The sequence below is a fragment of the Squalius cephalus genome (genome assembly GCF_949319135.1).
Source record: "Squalius cephalus genome assembly, chromosome: 25".
In the NCBI taxonomy this organism is placed as follows: Eukaryota; Metazoa; Chordata; class Actinopteri; order Cypriniformes; family Leuciscidae; genus Squalius; species Squalius cephalus.
Genome location: NC_137146.1, coordinates 25,437,906 through 25,458,051, shown reverse-complemented (window position 1 = coordinate 25,458,051; position 20,146 = coordinate 25,437,906). Strand labels below are relative to the sequence as shown.

Below are 20,146 nucleotides of genomic sequence, written 5' to 3'. Positions count from 1 at the left end.
CGTTTTTTTGTTTTTTTTAAGGACTAAAATGTCATTTCCATTTTAAGCGTTAAAACTAACTCTTGTCCTTGTGATAGCCTGCTTAACACCAATTGTTATTGTTGTAGTTGTGTGATTGTTTTAATTTAGACTCATGTTATTCCAAAATGATAGAAAAATAAATATAAATAATAAATAGGTTACTTGTTGGAGTTTCCTTGTTGGTATTTCTCAACCTCCAATTCATTTGTTTAAAGAACAGTCGAGAAAAAAAAATATTGAAGTCATTTTTGTTGTACGTTTAATTCTTTAATATTGTACGAAAAGTAACCAAACATTATTTTGTAAACTAAATTTTACATACCCTACGAACGCATTTTCCATAAATACCGATTATCTCTAACATGTGTTACCGGTCCTTTACATGCGGATAAATATGGAAAATTGAGTTATATACAAGTAATAATTTCTTGCAGTTGCCAATGCAATAGACAGATAGTTTTATATTTTATCACTTACATAAACAAGATTGACACGGAGCTTCAGGCTTTCACTACACGGTTTATCGACATGACATTAAATAACAACAACTGTGTGCTACTCAGACTGGACTGGAGACGAAATGTTGCACTGGATACAAAAGCACATTAATACTAATCGGTTAGGTAAACGTGTAGACTGTGGTAATACTGGGTAATTCACATTTGGTACACATAAACTATAACATTCTTTTCAGTCAAGACTATTCATCGCAATATTCTTAAAACCATTTCATTTTCCATATATCTAGGGACCACATTTTTTCACAAATTCCCTTAAATTGTATTATGGCTATTTACAAAATAAAATATTACATTTTAAACTAGGTAAATCTTTATGTACAAAACAAAACAGGCTGTGACCTGCTGGTAGCATGCAGTTGAAGTTCTCTGTGCAGTCTTCCGAAAATATAAAAAAATGAAGAAGAAGAAGAAGAAGAAGAAGGGGCGGGGGGCAAATGAAATGGAGGACAAAAATCGGCTGTCAAGAGCGTTGCACACCCCGTCCATGCACTGCTCTCTCTAGACAGCGGGTTCAGAAAACCGTTCAGATTCTTCACATTGTGTGTGTGTGTGTAGGTCCACGCGAGAATAGGCTGACTTTTGAGTCTTGATTCCAAAGCAGTCTTAATTCTGCAGTCTTTTGAAAATATTTACACGTACCATTCATTAAAATTTGACGAAAGGGTGCTGTGGCTGCTCGTGTGGTGAACTGTGGATGATGCTGGTGATATGGAACTGCTGCTCTGGTTTTCTGTGGAAGGGGACACGATGGTGGGCGGCGTGGAGGACTCGTAGCCGGAGCTGGCGGCCGGGGAGGGTTGGGGTCCTTGAGACGAAGCCTCGTGAACCTGCTCCGAAAGCAAACACAAATCAGTTTCTAATCTCAAGTAAACTGTAACAAGCACATAGATTCTATCAGTTTGTATTTAGCTCGATTAGGCTACTTATAGCGTTAGCTTTTATAACATGGCATATAATTATAATTTTAGTGCACATTTTTCAACACGATAAAAAATATTCAATAAGAGGCCAAAGATAAAATTAAACTGGAAAACAGCGTTTCAGTAGGCTACCCAGAAACGAAACAAATAAATAAAATAAAAATGGAAACGTACAGAAAATGCATCAAATAACGTAGGTGGAAAAATAATGAACTGTAGGATAATGTCTTCGTTACCTTCATGTGTTTCCGGAGGGAGCTGGGATGTGTGTAGGATTTATCACACATTTTGCAGAGATATGGTTTGTCAGAGGTATGGACGTGCATGTGTTTCTTACGATCACTGCTGTTCGCGAAGCGCCTGTCACAGCCTTCAAACTCACACTTGAAAGGTTTTTCACCTAACAGAAACACAGAGCAAACATTTCTCAAAATACAATTTTATGAGTCGAACACCTGCATTTTTTTTAAAAAAAGAAAAAAGTTACATTTCTAGATATGCCTACATAAATAGAGCAAAATAATATGATCACATATTAAAAGTTACTGTCCCTATTCCACTATACACGACTCACAAAAAAATAACCCTTTAAATTTCGCCCGAATTATTTACGTTAATCTGCAAAGATACCGTACTCTTACGCGTTTAATTTGTTAGATATTATACAACCCATTAGTAACATAAATACTAATTCGTGTCAGAATTATGCTGAGAGTGAATATTTTTGTATAGGACAAATAATAATAATAATACCAGCATTATTTGCTTGGCAATAAATGCTTATTTACGGCTCCTTAATTACAACATATAAAAATACAAAAACGATATCAATAATGATACAAAAATATGTATATGAAAATAATGAATTTCTTACCGGTGTGTGTTCTTTTATGGATTTTCAGATTTTCCGATCGGGCAAATACTTTTCCACAGCCGGGGAATGGACACGGAAACGGTTTCTCTCCGGTGTGCACTCTGATATGATTCACAAGTTTATACTTTGCTTTAAACGGTTTCCCTTCCCGGGGACACTCTTCCCAAAAGCAAATGTGATTCGACTGCTCTGGTCCCCCAACGTGCTCCACCGTCAGGTGGGTCACAAGCTCGTGCATGGTGCTGAAAGTTTTGTTGCAGGACTTTTTCGGATTCGTCAGCTGCTCCGGTTCGACCCATTTGCAGATGAGCTCTTGCTTTATGGGCTGTCTCATGTACCGAAAGAAGGCCCCTGCCCCGTGATGAGCAGCCATATTCATGTTCATGGGGCCATAGCCGTGCAACTGAGTCGACGCGTAATGCTCGGACCTCGGACTCGCGACGTGACCGTATTGCTCGGCCCTCCCGTACATGTCCCCGGAAAAGCCCAGGCGCATCTGACTGTTCACCACGTTGGAGGACGCGTGCGTGGCCGCTTGCTCGTGCAGTCCCGGGAAGAGCAGGTGCCCAGCGGCGTCAGAGTGTCCATGTGGCCCGGCGAAACTTCCAGCGGCGGAGGCGAAGAGACTGTGCTGCGCGCTCGTGGCGTCTCCGAAACCCCGATTGCGAAAGAGAAAGTCCCGAGTGGAGTTGAAGGCGGCGGTGGAGTACGAGCTGACATGAGTGGGGTGATGATGGTGTCCCAGGGCAGCGGCGGCGGCGTAACCGGGGGCTTGCGAGGAAAACGCTGTTTGGCCAGAGCCAAGATCGTGGGAGCTGTGGTTGATTTTAAAAGCGCCCATACCGTCGGCGAACGGATTGATACCCAAAGCCACTTCTCTGTCTGTAACTTCGCCTGTTGAGTGATGTCTGGTGGAGCCGAAAGTAGTCACTCCAATGGTGGGATACTGTGGTCCTGCGTCCAAGAGCATCTTCAGTCTGCAGCGGTGGAGACTGAGAGAGGAAGAATCTCTAGCAACTGTCTCTGCTTGCTATTTCTCTGACTTAAGTCTGTGCTAGGCAAACTCCGATGCCCTATTCCTATTTACTTTTTCGTCGAGAGGAATTTCCCTCTCCTGCTCATCCGATGCACACGCAAATCATGTGCAATATTGTCTTTTGCGGTTTATCTTCCTGTGGCGCAACTTTCACCTCCTCAGTCAGGCGGTGAGCTTCAGACTGATAGTCGCAATCATTCCTGCAGATAAATGAATTGAAAAGACAACACAGTCCACCCCTGATGAATGGGGAAGGAGGGGGGCAGCACGTGACCCCGTGCTTGGACCATCATTGGAGAGGGCGCTCTCCCCCTACTAACATTCACTCACCAAATAACAGCCCGCCATGCCTCAGCATCAGTGCGATTGGTCGGTTTACATCATCAATCTATGGGATTGTCGGGAGGTTGCTGACTGTGATTTTGCTCTGGATGTTAAAATTCAGAAAACAGACTTTAGTGAATGCATGGCCGAATAATGGCTTTTGTCCTAGACGGAGTAGCTACTTCCACGTTTGGCCTACTTATGTGGCAGCCTGGTGCTTTGAGAAGACCCTGGCGCGCATCTAGTAAACACTCGCTGAAATGTGATACAGTGTGTTTTTACAAGACATGAAACTCATACGCGTGTTATTTGAAAAAAAAAATAAAAAAATGCTATGTTTCAAATGGTCTTTCCATAAATGTGTAGTTACAATTACATTTATATTAGTTATCAATATGTATGCCTCAAGTGGTAATTCTTGAGCATTGCCATGCTATTTACATCTTTAAGAAATTAATGCACAAATTTGTAAAAATCTTGTCTATAAAGATAATTGTAATGCACGGGCTGCAACACCAATAGGCCTGCACGTTTTTGGCTACTTTAACAGTGGGCATTGTATAGTTTACTTTATTTACAGTCGTCATTTTAATGATGTTCTCACTTTGAGAGATCTCGAGGAAACTATTCCTTCACTGGTTTTGCATCGCGCTTCTGCACAACACGTGTTTTATGTTGTTGTTGGAATCTAATTATTGCTTTTATATTCACATTATATACTTAAACGAAAACGCAGTGCGTTGTAGGCCTCTGATTAACTTCTTTTTTTTTTTTTTTTTTTTTTTTTTGTCTTCTTTTTCTTTTATTGAACACCACATGATCATGATCTTTGCTCAAACTCATAGGCCTTCCGTAGGTACCTTCAAACTTCAACTGATAGTTTCAAACCAGCGAACGAGGTGTTTCTTTACGTAATTCATATGTATAACCTGTGTTTTTAAAAGATTACGGCCGTAATGTATCACCCTTGTGTGTGAGTAAAACTTGTGGGTTGTGGAAGTTGTGAAGTGGGATTTCTCTCTGCAGGAAACTCCGGCGGCTGGAGTTCAAAGCCGCATGAACAGACGAACCATTAAAATATCATCCAGACTGCAGCCTTCAGCTCCATACACTCTCAAACTCCTTCCAGTGAGAGAGAGAGAGAGAGAGAGAGAGAGAGAGAAAGAGAGAGAGAGAGAGAGAGAGAGGGCCAGGCGAAGCTGTTGAGTTGAATGTTTTGTCTAACGGACGTTATCTTTATAAAAGAAAGCTGGACGGTGTCTTCAACAGGTGAAAAACGGTAAGACTCGAGCGTGGGGACGAAATACGTTTTCGAGGCTGAAATCATTTGGAAATGTTATCCGACGTGTTTTAATAACGTGTTTTTTTTTTGTTTGTTTTTTTTCCTCATATGCAAGTATTGCTTGCAACAGTTAAATTAGTTTTTAAAAAGACTGGAATCATTTAAGTGTACTGTATTAGTATAATTATTATAATATTTTGTCTAAATTAAAAGCTAGAATATCAAAAGGACAAGCACACATATTCTGTTTGGTGCTATTCCAACTTTTTTTGTAATCTTCTAAAAGTATCAGTAAGCCAAAATGCGCCCTAAGAGTGAAAAAAAAAAAAAAACCGCAACTTTATTTTAACTACTGATGTGTTTAGGAAGGTTCTTTTTTTTTATTTTTTTGGCAATTGGATTTAGTCAGTGTTAATGATTTTGGCCAATATTTGACTCATTGCTGAGTTTTCCATTGTCTTTATTGTTAAATCAAACGCGTATTGTGTCTTTGCATATATTCCCCCCTTCACTGCACGAAAATACCTGAAAAATAAACTTTAAGTTACATGCTAAAGAAATTCCTGAAGATTGCAACTGCGATCCATTCGACCATGAGCCCCAGCCATTTGACTAACTTATTCACTATTCGACATAGTTCATACAATGTTTACGTATTTATGACACGGATTGTGTGGTTTTGTCACCAGAGGCCTGACAGATCAATTCATGACCTTCCTCAAGGGAATACCAATTTATTTGCATCAGTAATTGAATGCATCTTGACCTTGATTAAAATGAAGCCACCTAAAGTTAAAGAAATGTCTAAGATCACGCTTTTATTATTTTCAAAGATTACATTTGTGGATTTTAGACTTTTGTATTCACATGTGACCATACTACGTGAACATAAAACGATCACAATGGCCTTCAGATTAAGTAACGTTTCCGTGAAATGCGATTTTCAGTCTAGCAACCACAAATCAAATTAAATAAAATAAAAATCTGAAAGAAAAAAAACTTTTTGCTATGTCGCGTCTGTTTCTACGGTTTGCACTGATATGCTGTAATAAACTATAGCCTATACCTTTGAATGAAGTTACAAAGCAATGTGGGCTGGGGTGTCAACTTTTTCCATTTTTCATCGAGACACATGGGCACTAAAACAATGGAAATGCTGTTTCTGTACGCTCACGTATAATCCGCGTAATTCCAGTGGAGCTTGAACATATGATATTTGACCAATCTAATAGTAACTTCATGACCTTTGTAGGTCAGTTCACCGTCCTCCTGTGCCTGGTCGGCTTGATTAAGATAAGCTTTAAAACAGAGATTAGGGTATCATTCTGTATTGGAGTTATAGTATTTGCATTTTTATTGTACACGGAGGAAACATTCCATGCTCCAAAACTTCTTTCACTACGTCAATGTGATTTAAACTGCACTGTTTACCTATGGCTTATTTCATTGCATATTGGAAAATTAGATGCAATGACATAGTAACAAACAATATCAGATCAAAGTTTTATTTTGTATTATTTATGCTATTTTGGATTGATTTAATATTTTTTTTTCCTTTTCATATAACTATATGTTTTCTCTTTTGCGCAAACACTTAACACTTAAAACACTTTAAGTACGACATTACTGTATTAAAGTGCACACTTCATCTGTGTTTGCATGTGTGTGTGTGTGTGTGTGTGTGTGTGTGTGTGTGTGTGTGTGTGTGTGTGTGTGTGTGTGTGTGTGTGTGTGTGTGTATATATATGTGTGCTGGCAGTGTGGAAATAGTATGGAATTTAACATTTTAATTTATCATATTCTACACCTTGTGTACATTTAAAGCACCAATTAGATATACATTCACCGACCATATCTAAAGCCAATTTTATATCTTGAAATATCAGCACAATGCTCAAGCTTTTTCAAGCTTGTTATACAAGATTGGCTGCAACACACCAGCCGGTTGTTGATTCATGGTTGTACTTTATTCATAACAGGTGCACTGTCAACAGAGTGTTTATGAAATAACGGTGGGTAATCTGTGAGATACATTTTACGTTTCGGAAAGACTGCATTAAATGTGTATTAGGATTTATATTTAGCAGTTACTCGAGTTTTTTTGCCAAGACTTTGCTTTGCTGCCCTGTACACTTCTGATGAGGCACCACCTCCTGTGTGCCTGATCCGCCGCCGCTGAACAACTGGGGCCGAAAATTACCCCCGATCATAACAACAGGTCTTTTGCGTATACTTTTTTTCCCCCTATGGACAATAGGCGACCTTCGCGCTTTTCACAAGACACCGATCCCATGACGACGCAGAAGCACCATTAGAGGAAAAAAAAGAGGGTGTGAAAACTTTTCAACAAAATGGTTAATTGTAGGAAAAAACAATCGGGGTCTGAGCAAGCAGCGTGCTACTGCAAACTTTAACGTTGTACTAACCGCCGTTTTCGAGGTTTATTACGAAGCTTTTTGATGCTTTCTATAACGGAATAACAGACGGAACATATGTTGCATTTTTATTGCATGCAAGTCCACTCTTTCTAGTTTGCCTATTGCGGTAAGTAGCTAAAACACGCTATTTTAAAGCGCAGTCGCACGTTTTCCACAGCTGTAATATAAAGAAAGGATACATTGCTTCGTTACAACTTCGGGGTTGCAGTTAAAAGTACAATAACCTTTGCATAACAAAAGCATTTTTTTTCATCCGCTGCCTGAGGCTCGGCGCATGCGCGCTCGCTGTTTGCTGTCACTAAAACATTTTTCTTCGCATTGGAAACTGTCACGAGTGACGTCAATCACGGAGCACTGACCAATTAGAGCGCTCGGTGATTGTTTGGCTCCACGGGCTGCAGCGCCTACCATGAATCTCTATTCAGTATATCAAAGCGTCCTGCTGCTGCCTCTCAACCGAATGGGATTCCACGTAGGCACTGAGATAGCAACTAAACTTTAGGGGAAGTTTAATTTTTTTTCTCTTCTTCTTCTGTATTCTTCAAAGCGATTAAAATATATTTGTCATCATCATTATTATTATTTTGCCTGCTGTCAAGTTATTCTAAAATTAGGAGTAATGAGCGTGGATGCTTTGGGAAGCCCTGTGATGGACCCCGCGTTTTCCAAACGGAACACGACGCTGAGATTAGTTGACTTGGCAGGGGCTCACCACCATCACCATCATCACCACCATACCCCTCAGAGCGTGACAGGCTTCCCGGGGTTCAGCAGCCATCCACACTCAATGGCTCACTCGCACCCTGGGGAGATGACTGCGGAACCCCGCCTGGGGCCGAGTCCATTCGGGCCAGAACACATGGGGCACTCCGCGGCCCTCAAAATCAGCCCAACCCATCATTATCCCCACCACCATCACCACCATAATCATCATATTGCAGGCCACAGTGAAGTGGTCTCCAGTCAAACGGGAGCTTTTGGCCCGGTGCAGGCGGCAACGGTTCCGTACTCTATGTCTCACACGGCCCAGGCGCTATCCGCAGGTAGGGATTTCCTCATTCGCCGAGATTTGACAGCTCAAGCCATGCCCGTGCTGACCGATCAGACTTCTGGTTCAGCCTCTCACCACGGAATGTTTGTCTCAACAACAGGTAGCTATCCGGGACACTATGGTCATCACCCCGACCCTGGGAACCATTCTCTCTTCCCTGGACTTCATCACGAGCAGCCATCTACCGGAGCACCAGGTGGCCAAGCCTTGAACGGACAAATAAGGTTAGGAATACCTGCCGAAATGTACGTTCGTTCTGATCATTTGAGTCAAGTAGCGAGCTCCAGGGCAGACCCGTTCTCTGCTTCTCCGCTGCACGGATACGGCGGGCTCAATCTGAACATGAATCTCAGCGCACACCACCACCACCACCATCATCACGGAGCTGGCGCGTTTTTCCGTTACATGAGGCAACCGATCAAGCAAGAGCTCATCTGCAAGTGGCTGGAGCCAGAGCACTCCGCCAAGAAACTTTGCTCCAAAACTTACAGCACCATGCACGAACTGGTGACGCATGTCACTGTGGAGCACGTTGGAGGACCAGAGCAAGCGAACCATATCTGTTTTTGGGAAGAATGTCCACGAGAGGGAAAGCCGTTTAAAGCGAAGTACAAACTTGTGAATCACATCAGAGTGCACACCGGAGAGAAACCGTTTCCCTGCCCATTCCCCGGCTGTGGAAAAGTATTTGCCCGATCGGAAAACTTGAAAATCCACAAGAGGACACACACAGGTCAGTGACTTAATTTGCTGTCCCTTAGGACAATTGAGTTAAATACTAGCGCCTCATAATGCTGAAGTGTAAACAAATCGATGCACTGCAACTAGTTTATTAATGACGTGAGCTAGCTTGCATGCTACATAGATGCACAGTTTTTCTAAAATGCCGCTTTGTCTATTTATTTTATAGAAATGTAACGGCTTATCTGTAAAGAGTTTCGCAGAACACTGGCATCATTTTCAATGTTATCGCTGTTATTTAATGCATTTGATGAATACATCTATTTAGTTTACACTAATAGAATAGCATATAGCATAATCGTTTAGCAATACGTCGTTTTTAAAAGAAAAACAACCACAACGGCAGAGCACTTTTGAGTGTAAGTTGCTTGATTTTTTTTGATTTTTTTTTTATTATTATTATTTTTATATGGTGCGTTGTAAGAAAAGAAAAAAAATGCATTCCTTATGCTTCATCCAGCTTCATGATGTCCCAACACATTCATATTTTTGGGGCCTACTGCGTCCAGTTTCGGGTTGAAATAAGAGATGAAAAGATAGTCCTGCCTTTTTTCCCCACTATAAATCGCATAAATATGGACATCGGCTGTTTATATTAGAATTATTGTAAGTTGTACACAAGTGTTTACCTACTTTGCAAACTGTTATAGGCTACGCTGCTTTTTACTACATTCTGGAAATTAGTAGGCTAACAGTTGTTGTTGTTTTTTTTTAAATATTTTTTTATTTATTTTTATCCCAGAAATATTTGTTGAAGTTTTCTGTAATCCCCTCAGAACGGTCTACATGAACATGGTAGCATTTTTAGAGAGCTAGTGTCTTGTTTTGCTTACACTGCAGTGTGTGTGTGTGAGAGCGTGTGTGTGCGAGCGTGTGTGTGTGTAAAAGGCTTTAGAAAGAAACTGTCCAAATCGACTTTCATTAATTGCATCACGAGACAAGCTGTTGTAATTATTTGCATTTATGTCTGAACTGTGGCGATATAAGAAACTACGTATTCACTGTTGACAAACTTCAGATTGGCCACATGCAACAAGTCGGTAAAAGTTCTGAAAGAGTAAAACAGTCGTGACTTAACAGTATAAACTTTATATTTATTACTAAGTTTATTTTTATTTAATTTAATGCGTTGTGAGCTCTGTGCAACTGGAAGAATGTGTTTTCTTTGTTTTCTTTTTTTTCACTTTTGCACTAGATTTAGTGGATTTAGTAGATAAGGTGAGTGAGTTTAATTTTTTTTTTTTTTGCATTTTGCATTTTGCATTTTGCATTTTGGCATAATAAGGTTTTCAAAAGGAGACTGTCGTGTAAAGTTTACCTGAAAACTACATTTAAGATTACAACCTTTCGGTTTTGATGTTTAACCAACGTTGTTTATGACTTCTGTGCGCCCTAGCTTGGGCTTTATTTGAATCTTTGGTTATGGATATGGTTTCCCAAGGGTCTCTTCCTTGCTGTTTTCTTGTAGTACACTAATATTCTTGATTGGCTTTCTCGGCCCAACAGCTGAAGGTCAAATTGATATTCAGCGAGCAACTGTAATTAGACAGCAGCAATTACGTCTTATAAACTCCTGGAGCTTATGTCCTTCGGAAATAAGCGTGATGTGATTAAATGTAATTAATTCAAACATTTCTGTTGCCTGGCCGGCTTCTCCAGCAGCTATTATTGTTACAGAGGGACAGGCCTAATAGCAGTTTAGATGGTGGATCAGATGTATTTTATGAGATCTTCATGCTCGACATTCCAAATGTAAATGAAACTACTATGAGAGCGCGTGCATGCTTTAAAAAAAAACGGATGTCCAATAATCTGTAATTGTGAAAATAAATCATTGCAGTCTGATTGTTTCAGTCACAAGGGGCTTTGCCATGAGAGCAGACAGAGCAGTAAAAAGATAATCACGATATCATGGGGCTCATGTGACCTGATTTCAGACTGACATGCGTTTGACTAATGCAAAGTGTATTTGGTTATGCGCTCGTTATAATGATGTGCGTCGTTATAATGATTACACTTGTGGTGTTCTTTGTCTATAATGACCATTGTCCATAACTGTTTTGTTGTTTTAGGTGAAAAGCCTTTCAAATGCGAGTTTGACGGCTGTGACAGACGGTTCGCCAACAGCAGTGACCGGAAAAAGCATTCCCACGTACACACTAGCGATAAGCCGTACAACTGCAAAGTCAGAGGTTGTGACAAATCGTACACGCATCCCAGCTCTTTGAGAAAACACATGAAGGTGCACTGCAAGTCTCCACCTCCGAGTTCTGGTTACGAATCATCGACTCCATCTCTTGTTTCTCCTTCATCGGACTTGGGACGGGAGCCAGCTCCCTCTGCGCTCTCCGAGCCGCTCTCTTCATCGTCCCAGCCGGCCAATTTAAGCGAATGGTACGTGTGTCACAGCTCCGGTGCCAGTGGCCCTCAGACCCCACCCAGCGGTTCCTCTACGCCGGGCCACACGGAGGGGCCAACGTACGGCAATCCTGAACGGAGGGACGCCTTCTAGCAAAATATTATCCCATAACATTCATTTGACAAAGGGACTGAAATGACTTTGACATCTTTTCTTATTTGGACAGTCCATTTTGGACTGAACGGTCACAGGCTGACGTTCAAAGAGTAGGCTTGTCCACTGTTACTGCCTTACTGAAGGATGCACTGGCCCTTTGACAGCTAATGTCACTGCCCAACCACCAATCGATTTAAAACATGTCCCGAGTGTCTATGTTTATAAATAGTGTACTGGCCGTACGCATGTCACTGTATCATTTTGTAAATTTCCGCTTTGATTTCAATATCTTAATTTATTTTTTAATCGGTAAAGAATTTCTTTTTGTAATATTGAACCAAAGTGCTTAATTATTAAACCTGTACAGTTGTAAATGACGACGTTTTAATGTCTATGTGTGAACAGTACTTTTGTAAGGTTTTGTCTTTAGGCAATTTTTAAATGTTTGCTACTCTACTTTGTACAAAACTAATATTCCGGATTATTTGAATTTCATAAAGGCGTAGACTCTTTCCTCTTTTTGTGCTTTCTCCAGCCCAAGCCAATTTGAAGGAAACAGCGTTATTGTATTTGATATGACGTTTCATTTATGATTAGTCATTTATCAATGTGGTTATTTTGTGATTTTGTAAAACTTGTCAGCAATCCATTTTTATGAAAAATATGAATTATCAGAAGAGACCTTAAAATGTGTACCGAAATGCCTTGTACGTTGTCAGTATTTTGAATAAATTGTGTATGATGCAAAGCTAAAAGACCTCCTTAAGCTTTATAGGATAGGGGGAAAATAATATACTGATTAGTCATCATTTAATACAAACCCCCTAATTGATCCAAATATGCATGATCCTAAAATAACTCAAACATCATAGTAGATACAGCCAACTTAAAATAAATGTAACTCTCTAAGCGAACCCCATTGCAATAACTTTTTTATTTCCTTTTGTATTGCTTATACACACAGATATACCCTAGCTTTACACTCCAATTACATGGGCAGCAATTGATGAAAGAGTTGCATATTTTCACACAGACTTCAAAGAGTCTTTTATACAAAGAGACATTTTTTTCCACGACGGTGAATCTTCATGGTGAGTTAAGATTTCAATAGCAAAAGCCCAGTCAAATTTAAATAATATGGGCGACGGGGCCGTGGAATATGTTCTGTCAGAAGGAATGCAATATTTGCTCTGAAGAAAAAGAACTACAAAATACGTTTTCATTTACTCAAACGAATGTTTATTCGTTCGTTTATTAGTTTGGCTGTGTTTCCTGGTTTTAAAATAACGGAAAAAGTCAACTGAAGGGGGGAAAAAAAACCAAAAAAACTTAATTTTAACTCGAGGAATATTACTGTGTTCAATGTTTTGGAATAACAACTAACAACTTATGATATCCATCGCATATTCCATAATTAATAAATGGTTCATTAAGTAATGATAAATACCAATATCGATTTCTTCACTTTAGGAATCGTCCTCCAACGAATGCAAAAATGAACCAATGTGAGCTTAGCTAAAAAACATTCTCAACTGATCCCTTTAAAATGGCAAACTCAGCGTTATGCGTCGAATTTGTTTGTGACTGTATCGTTTAGCTTTTAAACTTCTTTGATGCATATAATGTAAAATAAATACAACAGGAAAAGGCCAAAGAGTGGCGTAGTCTAGTGTCAGAGCTGTATCAGAGGAGAAAGGGATAGTTTGGTCTCAATTGAAACAGGATCCTTTGAAGTGATTTTATTATCAAGGGATTCTTGCATGTCGTCTGAACGACGCTGATGACATGGAAAGGCTTCTCTGTGTCTCCATTTTGATCGTGCAAATGTGTTTCAAGTTTTTCATTCCATTCAACAAAATAAGAAGAGACGAAGTGACCAGAAACAAGTACTTCCAAGTAATATTAACTATCGACAAGCTGCCTTCCTCGGACTCCTGGTGAGCCTGAGAGCGCGCACGCTCGTCCGCGTGTCAAAAGTTGCGATTAAAGGGAACAGAACAATAAATGTTTCTTTTCAAAAGTTTCCCGCTTTTGAATAGTATCGAATGCGCTTTCCCTATTCTCTCTCCAAATAAGCCAACCATTCGTTAGTTAGTAGGCCTGTTATAGCCTATATAACTGTTGTAACCAGCGGTGTCGAGCTGTTTTGGGAAACGTATTGTAAATTTCTCAAATGAATGAACAATTCCAAAATAACAGTCTCAGCCGTCTCCTGAAAGAATCTACAAGGGCAATAATAATAATAATAATAATAATAATTGACTTCTTCCAAATGCAAAGGAAGCGCTTACAAGTGTGAAGTGAAACACAAATGAAACACGAGACACATCCATTTAACCTTTCAAATTCTTATGATAAAAGTTAAATTATAGTTTATTCACAATATGGTGGACTTGGCCTAACTATGAATTCGTATTCTCATTATATTAAGCAATAGCCTGCCTCTCTAAAGGAAGCAGGAGGGAGGAAAAAAATATTCTTTGTTAAATGCAAACCAGGACTCATTTGAGTGTGAAATATAATTTCTTTGTGAAATAATTGAGGCGATAATCACACTTCCGGAAACTGTCCTGCATTATTTAACAAAGCTCTTTTTATAGGGGATTAGCGGTTCTCTCCACACCATTCAACGCTCTATTTAATGTCATAATTACATGACAAGGGCTGACTGGAATTCGCATGCAAAATGAAAGGACAGGTGCAATGGCAAATAAATAAATATAGAAACTAGTCAATAACACAAAGCAAGTTAAAACAGAATAGGCTTTTAGACCTCTTTACCCCCTCCAACTCAAGCCTACACCAACTAACTGACTGTTCAAATAGTTTAATAAGTAGTGTTACTTTGCATTAAATTATGTTACTTTGCACTTAATTATACTGTATCCATTGCGTTGTCTATAAAGTTTAATGTCTATCAATCAATCAATCAATCAAGTTTGGATATTTTTATTATGCGCAAGCTTGCCAAGGTTTTGATTCCTAGAAAGGTTATAAAGATTTGGTCTTGGTGAAATTAGAATTCAATTTGAATCGACGTAAAGCCAAGACTTACAAATAGGTAATTCATGAAGTGTGTTATATTGAACATTATGAGTTCAAATTAAGTACAACCATTTGCCAAATTTTAGAACATTTATAATGCTGCGATAATGCAGTGTACCACATCCCAGTATACACCATTTGTTTTGCAATAAAGTGTACATGACAAGTTTTTAAATATAAATGCAATTAATTACAGTATAATAACACATGTATTTGCATAGTAATACACTTTTTGTACATGTATACATGCCTCTTATTTCATTAAAACACAAACACTGTTATGAAAAAGATGTAAGATGTTTTGGTTACACTTTATTTCAAGGTATCTTTGTTACACTGTTATTAAACAAGTACTGAGTTATAATAATTAACTACATGTACTCACTATAGGGTTAAGATTAGGGTTTGGTTTGGGATTAGTTGCATGTAATTATGCATAATTTATAGTTTTTTTCCTAGACTAAATACATGTAACATATGTAACTGACTCTGCAAAATAGTGTTATCTGAAAACAAGTTCTACAAGTTAATAATTTACATAATTTTCTCGTTCAGCACCTGTAAATATGGCAGCAAAAGAAATAAAAATAGGATTACATTTAGTTTAACAACGTGAAACAAGCTTGAACTTAACACATTATGACATCACTTCCTGCACCGTTTGGAGGTGGAATGTAGAAGAGAAATGTAACTGCCATAGACTCAATGAAAAGAAATAGCGAGAAATGACTAATAAATTGGGTAGCCTGATTGAATAAGCGCCTAAATATCCACCATCATCTATTCGTCGGCGCTGAGTTATTGTACTTTCATGGATGAAGGAGTTTTTCTCCAGTGAGAATCAGCCCCTATAGTTAGCAGAGTGAACACTGATCTCTAACAACCTTCAAATAATGTAGCAGAATGTGCCGCACTACTTCGCACCTGCACTCTGAATGGGAACCTTCTTTCAATGTAAGATACGCTTGTTGGCCTTGAATCTCAAAGCAGCTGCATGAATGAGTCGAGCGACCCGTGCTTATTTCGCTTCCTTTGATCTCTGATCTCTCTCTCTCTAATTTGTTCGTATAGTCTGCAACAAGGACTTTCTATTTGCTATTAAAACATTAGTGTCTATAAGGGCCACATGAACAGGATAGATGCCATGCAAAGCAGCGCGCCATGTGGGGAGCATCGTGCACGTTTCCACTAAAAAACATTTAGTCAGTGAAAGCACATGTCATTGCTGTTTTATTCAACGGCAATGCGTTTAATAGAAGAATCCAAGAAAACACTGCATTCTTTAAAAGCCATTGGAAAGGTGATCATTTGCAGAATGATTGGCTGCTGAAATGAGGGAAACGTTGCATTGTTCCTCTAAATATATTAGGTCCAAGTCAAGTTAAGATGCAATACAAAACCGATGTGCACTCTGTGGGTCTGTACGACATTCATCGTAGGTAAGTTGCCAAGTATTACCTGCAGTTATTTTATCTCAAGTAGCCTATTTATGCATATTCACCACCAACCGCTTCATGTTTCACGTGACTAAAAAGAAAAAAAGAACACAAGCGTGTTTTAATTCACCTTTGCCTAGAAGATTTGTTTATTTATTTATTTGTTTGTTTGTTTGTTTGTTTGTTTGTTTGTCTGCGTGACCTGGATACACGCAATATGTTCAGCTAAACCCATTTTATTGATGATCCAAAGGGAAATACCTCTGTCGTAAACATTGTTAACTCAGTTGGGTTTCCTTACAGAACTCGCAGATATTCCAGTTTAATTCAATGTACAGCATTCAGAGGTGTCTATCACCGCACAGACCGGCACTGAAATGCAAACAAAAGTAACTAAATTAAGTGAATTTCCATCTTTTCTGTGCTCCCTATGGATCGTCCACCTTAATTTCCAGATGCCTAAACTGACTGGTCAAAGCTGTGCTGGCAATAGGCCATGTATAGTCTTCTAAAACGATGATACAAGAGGCATCAATCAATGCAACTGCTCCAGCATTAAGCGTGCGTTACAATAGGGTAATGATGATAATGAAAAGTAAAAATAATGAAATCGTTTTTATGGGAGTATCAGATTTATTTAAGTGGGCCATACATCATCACCATGGGCAAATGATAATGAATTGCAGAATGTGCCCTTCAGCGATTAAGTATTTCTGAAATATAATTTATCATCTCGCGGTTCATATTTCATATTATGAGCAGCATATGAGGTGATTTGAGTAGAGAAAGGGAAAGGGAGGCGAGAACGTTTTTCAGCTATGAAAGTTTAAGGCAGAAGAAGAAAGTGCTGTCTCCAGATATGGGCAAAATGGAGACGTCAATATTTATCCTTCCATGTCATGAAACTAGCATTACATTTATATAGTCCATGTTCTCGGAAGACAGCGTTGCCCAGCGAAAGCAAATCTTTGGTTTAATCTGTTTTACTTACTTGAACACACGGCGTATAATGGTGAGGTAGAATTGTTGGTTGGCTATTGTATATGGTCATTAAAGAGGCGAACTTAGAGAGTGTGTAGAGTGTTCTACAAGACACGCTGTCACATGCTTCCGTTTGAACATCTGCACTAACCCGACATGAACCTCTGGTAAACAATCACATATATCACCACTAAAATAATAATAATAATAATAATAATAATAATGACAATATATATATATAGGCTATATATAGGCTATATATTATATGTATGTATATATATATATATATATATATATATATATATATATATATATATATATATATATATATATATATATTCAATAAGTTATGACAACATACGTTTTTACATTGCTTTAACTCATCAAATTAAGTTTCAACTTTTTTTTTATAAGTTAGCCTATACAAGATTCAACTCATTTTTCTAAGTCAGTTTAATGTAATTTAAGTTGAAATGATTTAAACATCCAAGTTCATTGGACTTAATTTAGGGACAGCATTTTTTAGTTTGTGTGTGTGTGTGTATATGTATATATATATATATATATATATATATATATATATATATATATATATATATAATTTATTATTATTATTATTATTATTATTATTATTATTATTATTATTATTATACAGCCTCAGCAACAGGTTGTGAATCGGTTTTGTGAAACTTTCCGCAGGTGTCGGGTTTCAGAGGTCTGAGAGTAACAGTGGAGATTGACCTCTGGCACCTGAACGAGGCATGTTTCAGGATTCTGCTGTGCGAGGAAGCGCCTTCGCACACACACTCTGACACCCGCCATGAACAGATCAATTTACATTTAAGGTAAAGTAGTGCATAGGGCAGCAAACTGCCTGGAATGAGTGTGTGAACTAGAATAGAATAGAATAGAATAGAATAGAATAGAATAGAATAGAATAGAATAGAATAGAATAGAATAGAATTTAAAATGCCATATCTAGACTAGGAATTTTGGAAAAACAGAAGCGCAAATAGATGAGGCAAGCTATCATGCATCATAGTAGCCTAACGCGTGAAATGTTTCAGACATGCAAATGTGCACTGCCAACATGACGTTTTAAGTCATTGGTTTATGTGCACTATTTCACACGACGCTCGGAAATGTGCTGTGCATGGTGAAAGCACAGTTTGAGCAGGGGAATAATTCGTGTGATCACTCTAGCAGCAACGCAGACTTTGGGTCATTTCTTCATCTCCCGCAGAAAAGACATTACGCCTCTCATATTTACATACCCTGTAATATTTGCCAAACATTCATAAATTACAAATTAATGAAATGTTCCACGGCCCTCTGAGATCACTCTAATGAACATATGGAGCATTATGTGAATTTTTGACACATCTTTGTTAACTTTAATGTCTTTTGCATCATCACGGTCTATTAAACAGCATTACATCTGTGCTGTCACAGTGACTACATGACCTGCTGAAGGTATCAACACACAACCCGGAAACAAATGACCCACAGACAGAGAGGAACAAAGAAGAGCTCCGCATGACCTGAGATCTACCATATACTGTAGAATTAATTAATTTATTTCAATATTGCAAAAGAAAAATATTTATTTTTTTATTTACATCAGTATACATCCTGAAATCGTGCAAAATAAAGATCTTATTTTTGAAATACGTACATTTCCTTTTTAGTAAGATAATTCATATACATATTTTCTTTTTTCATAATTTTTTTTTCAATATAGCATGTATCATTTTTATTGTCTTTGTATTATTGCAATTAAGCACATTGTTGTTGCTGATGACGAGGGTGGTGTTTTTTGTGTCTTTTTGATTATTAATAATTTGTGCATTGTTTTTTTTTAATTTATTTAGTGTACGTTATTTAGTGTGTGTGTATTTTTGAAGGTGAGTCTCCGAGTGAAATGTCAACAGCCACCTGCGTGTTGTTAAAGCACGACGCTTGAAGGGGGTGTGGATCAATATTAATCACCGGCAAGTAAAGTGTCATTCAACTGCAGTTCATTTCCGCTCCGGCATTCTTTCTTTCTTTCTTTCTTTCTTTCTTAGAGCTACAGACGCGTGGCCAGGCTTCCAACATCGACTTTTCCAATTAGACACACACAAGACAAGTTATCTCGATACATGCGCTCTCTGTACTTGACAAATGACACGTTTTCAAGTCTGTCTTGAAGGAAATTTAAAGGTGTAGATGAAGGAAAGAAATTCCCGTTGAGTGTCAGTAGTAACCTTTTCTGTAATGAAACAACTCGTCCAATCTTTTTTATTAATACGAAATCTTTTTTTCCCCTGACAGCACCAAAACAAAGTCACGTTTACAAATTGCCAAAAATATATATAATGAACGTTTTGTATGAAAATAACACCATAAGAGGGACGTTATTATTATTATTAATATTATTGACGGTTGTTTCAATATGAAAAAAAAAAAAAAACAATCATAAAGATCACAAATATCAAACCTTACATTAAAATTGTCGCCGACATTTCAAAAACATTCCCGCTACCTCGTGCTGCATCTATAACGTCTTGATTCTGACACAAAACTGATGATCTTTCTATTAAGGTACCAACAACATCATAAACAGGGCAGAATTATGTCTAGCGAGACTTGTCCCGTTGTGCACGAGTTAATTCATCAAAAAGAAAGTTTCTATAAGTTTCTTTTTCTTTTTTTTCACCCCATATAATGAAAGATTTAAATAATAAGTCGACCACTGTGACATTCTTTGGACTTGGGCTATTTTTCATAATACTCTTTTGTGTGTCTGAGGAAACTCCACAGAAGAGGGCTGAGGAATAGTCTGAGATTTCCTCCATTTTTTTTTTTTTTTTTTTTTTTTTTTTTTTTTTTTCACAGAATCAGTGTTAACAGCTAGTTAAAATGTGTAGATTCAGACGCTGGCTGTACCAAAGAAAATTCGTGGCATAAAAATGATCTAAG

The 20,146-nt window shown here is 38.3% G+C and overlaps 2 protein-coding genes across 3 annotated transcripts; one reads left to right on the top strand and one right to left on the bottom strand.

The window, feature by feature from the left end:
• Positions 1-263: 263 nt before the first annotated feature.
• Positions 264-3,609, bottom strand: zic1 (zic family member 1 (odd-paired homolog, Drosophila)). The gene is made up of 3 exons (XM_079863423.1): positions 2,337-3,609; positions 1,699-1,862; positions 264-1,369 (listed from the first exon to the last, which is right to left on the bottom strand). Exons 1-3 carry the CDS (start codon positions 3,304-3,306, stop codon positions 1,172-1,174), a joined length of 1,332 nt encoding a protein of 443 aa, XP_079719549.1. The 5' UTR covers positions 3,307-3,609; the 3' UTR covers positions 264-1,171.
• Positions 3,610-7,624: 4,015 nt separating this feature from the next.
• Positions 7,625-12,937, top strand: zic4 (zic family member 4). 2 transcript variants are annotated; one of them, XM_079863422.1, is made up of 3 exons: positions 7,625-8,459; positions 8,568-9,200; positions 11,281-12,937. In XM_079863422.1, exons 1-3 carry the CDS (start codon positions 8,036-8,038, stop codon positions 11,718-11,720), a joined length of 1,497 nt encoding a protein of 498 aa, XP_079719548.1. In that variant the 5' UTR covers positions 7,625-8,035; the 3' UTR covers positions 11,721-12,937. The 2 variants fall into 2 exon arrangements, with proteins under 2 accessions (XP_079719548.1, XP_079719547.1); XM_079863421.1 differs by having other exon boundaries at positions 7,627-9,200; positions 11,281-12,935.
• Positions 12,938-20,146: the final 7,209 nt, after the last annotated feature.

Bases quoted from the DNA above. Each gene is read 5' to 3' on its own strand.
- zic1 (XM_079863423.1), bottom strand. From the start codon at position 3,306: ATGCTCTTGGACGCAGGACCACAGTATCCCACCATTGGAGTGACTACT. The intron at 1,863-2,336 runs GTAAGAAATTCA...TGTTTCTGTTAG, and splicing joins CCATAAAAGAACACACACCG to GTGAAAAACCTTTCAAGTGT. The intron at 1,370-1,698 runs GTAACGAAGACA...CTTTCGGAGCAG, and splicing joins CCCTCCGGAAACACATGAAG to GTTCACGAGGCTTCGTCTCA.
- zic4 (XM_079863421.1), top strand. From the start codon at position 8,036: ATGAGCGTGGATGCTTTGGGAAGCCCTGTGATGGACCCCGCGTTTTCC. The intron at 9,201-11,280 runs GTCAGTGACTTA...TTGTTGTTTTAG, and splicing joins CCACAAGAGGACACACACAG to GTGAAAAGCCTTTCAAATGC.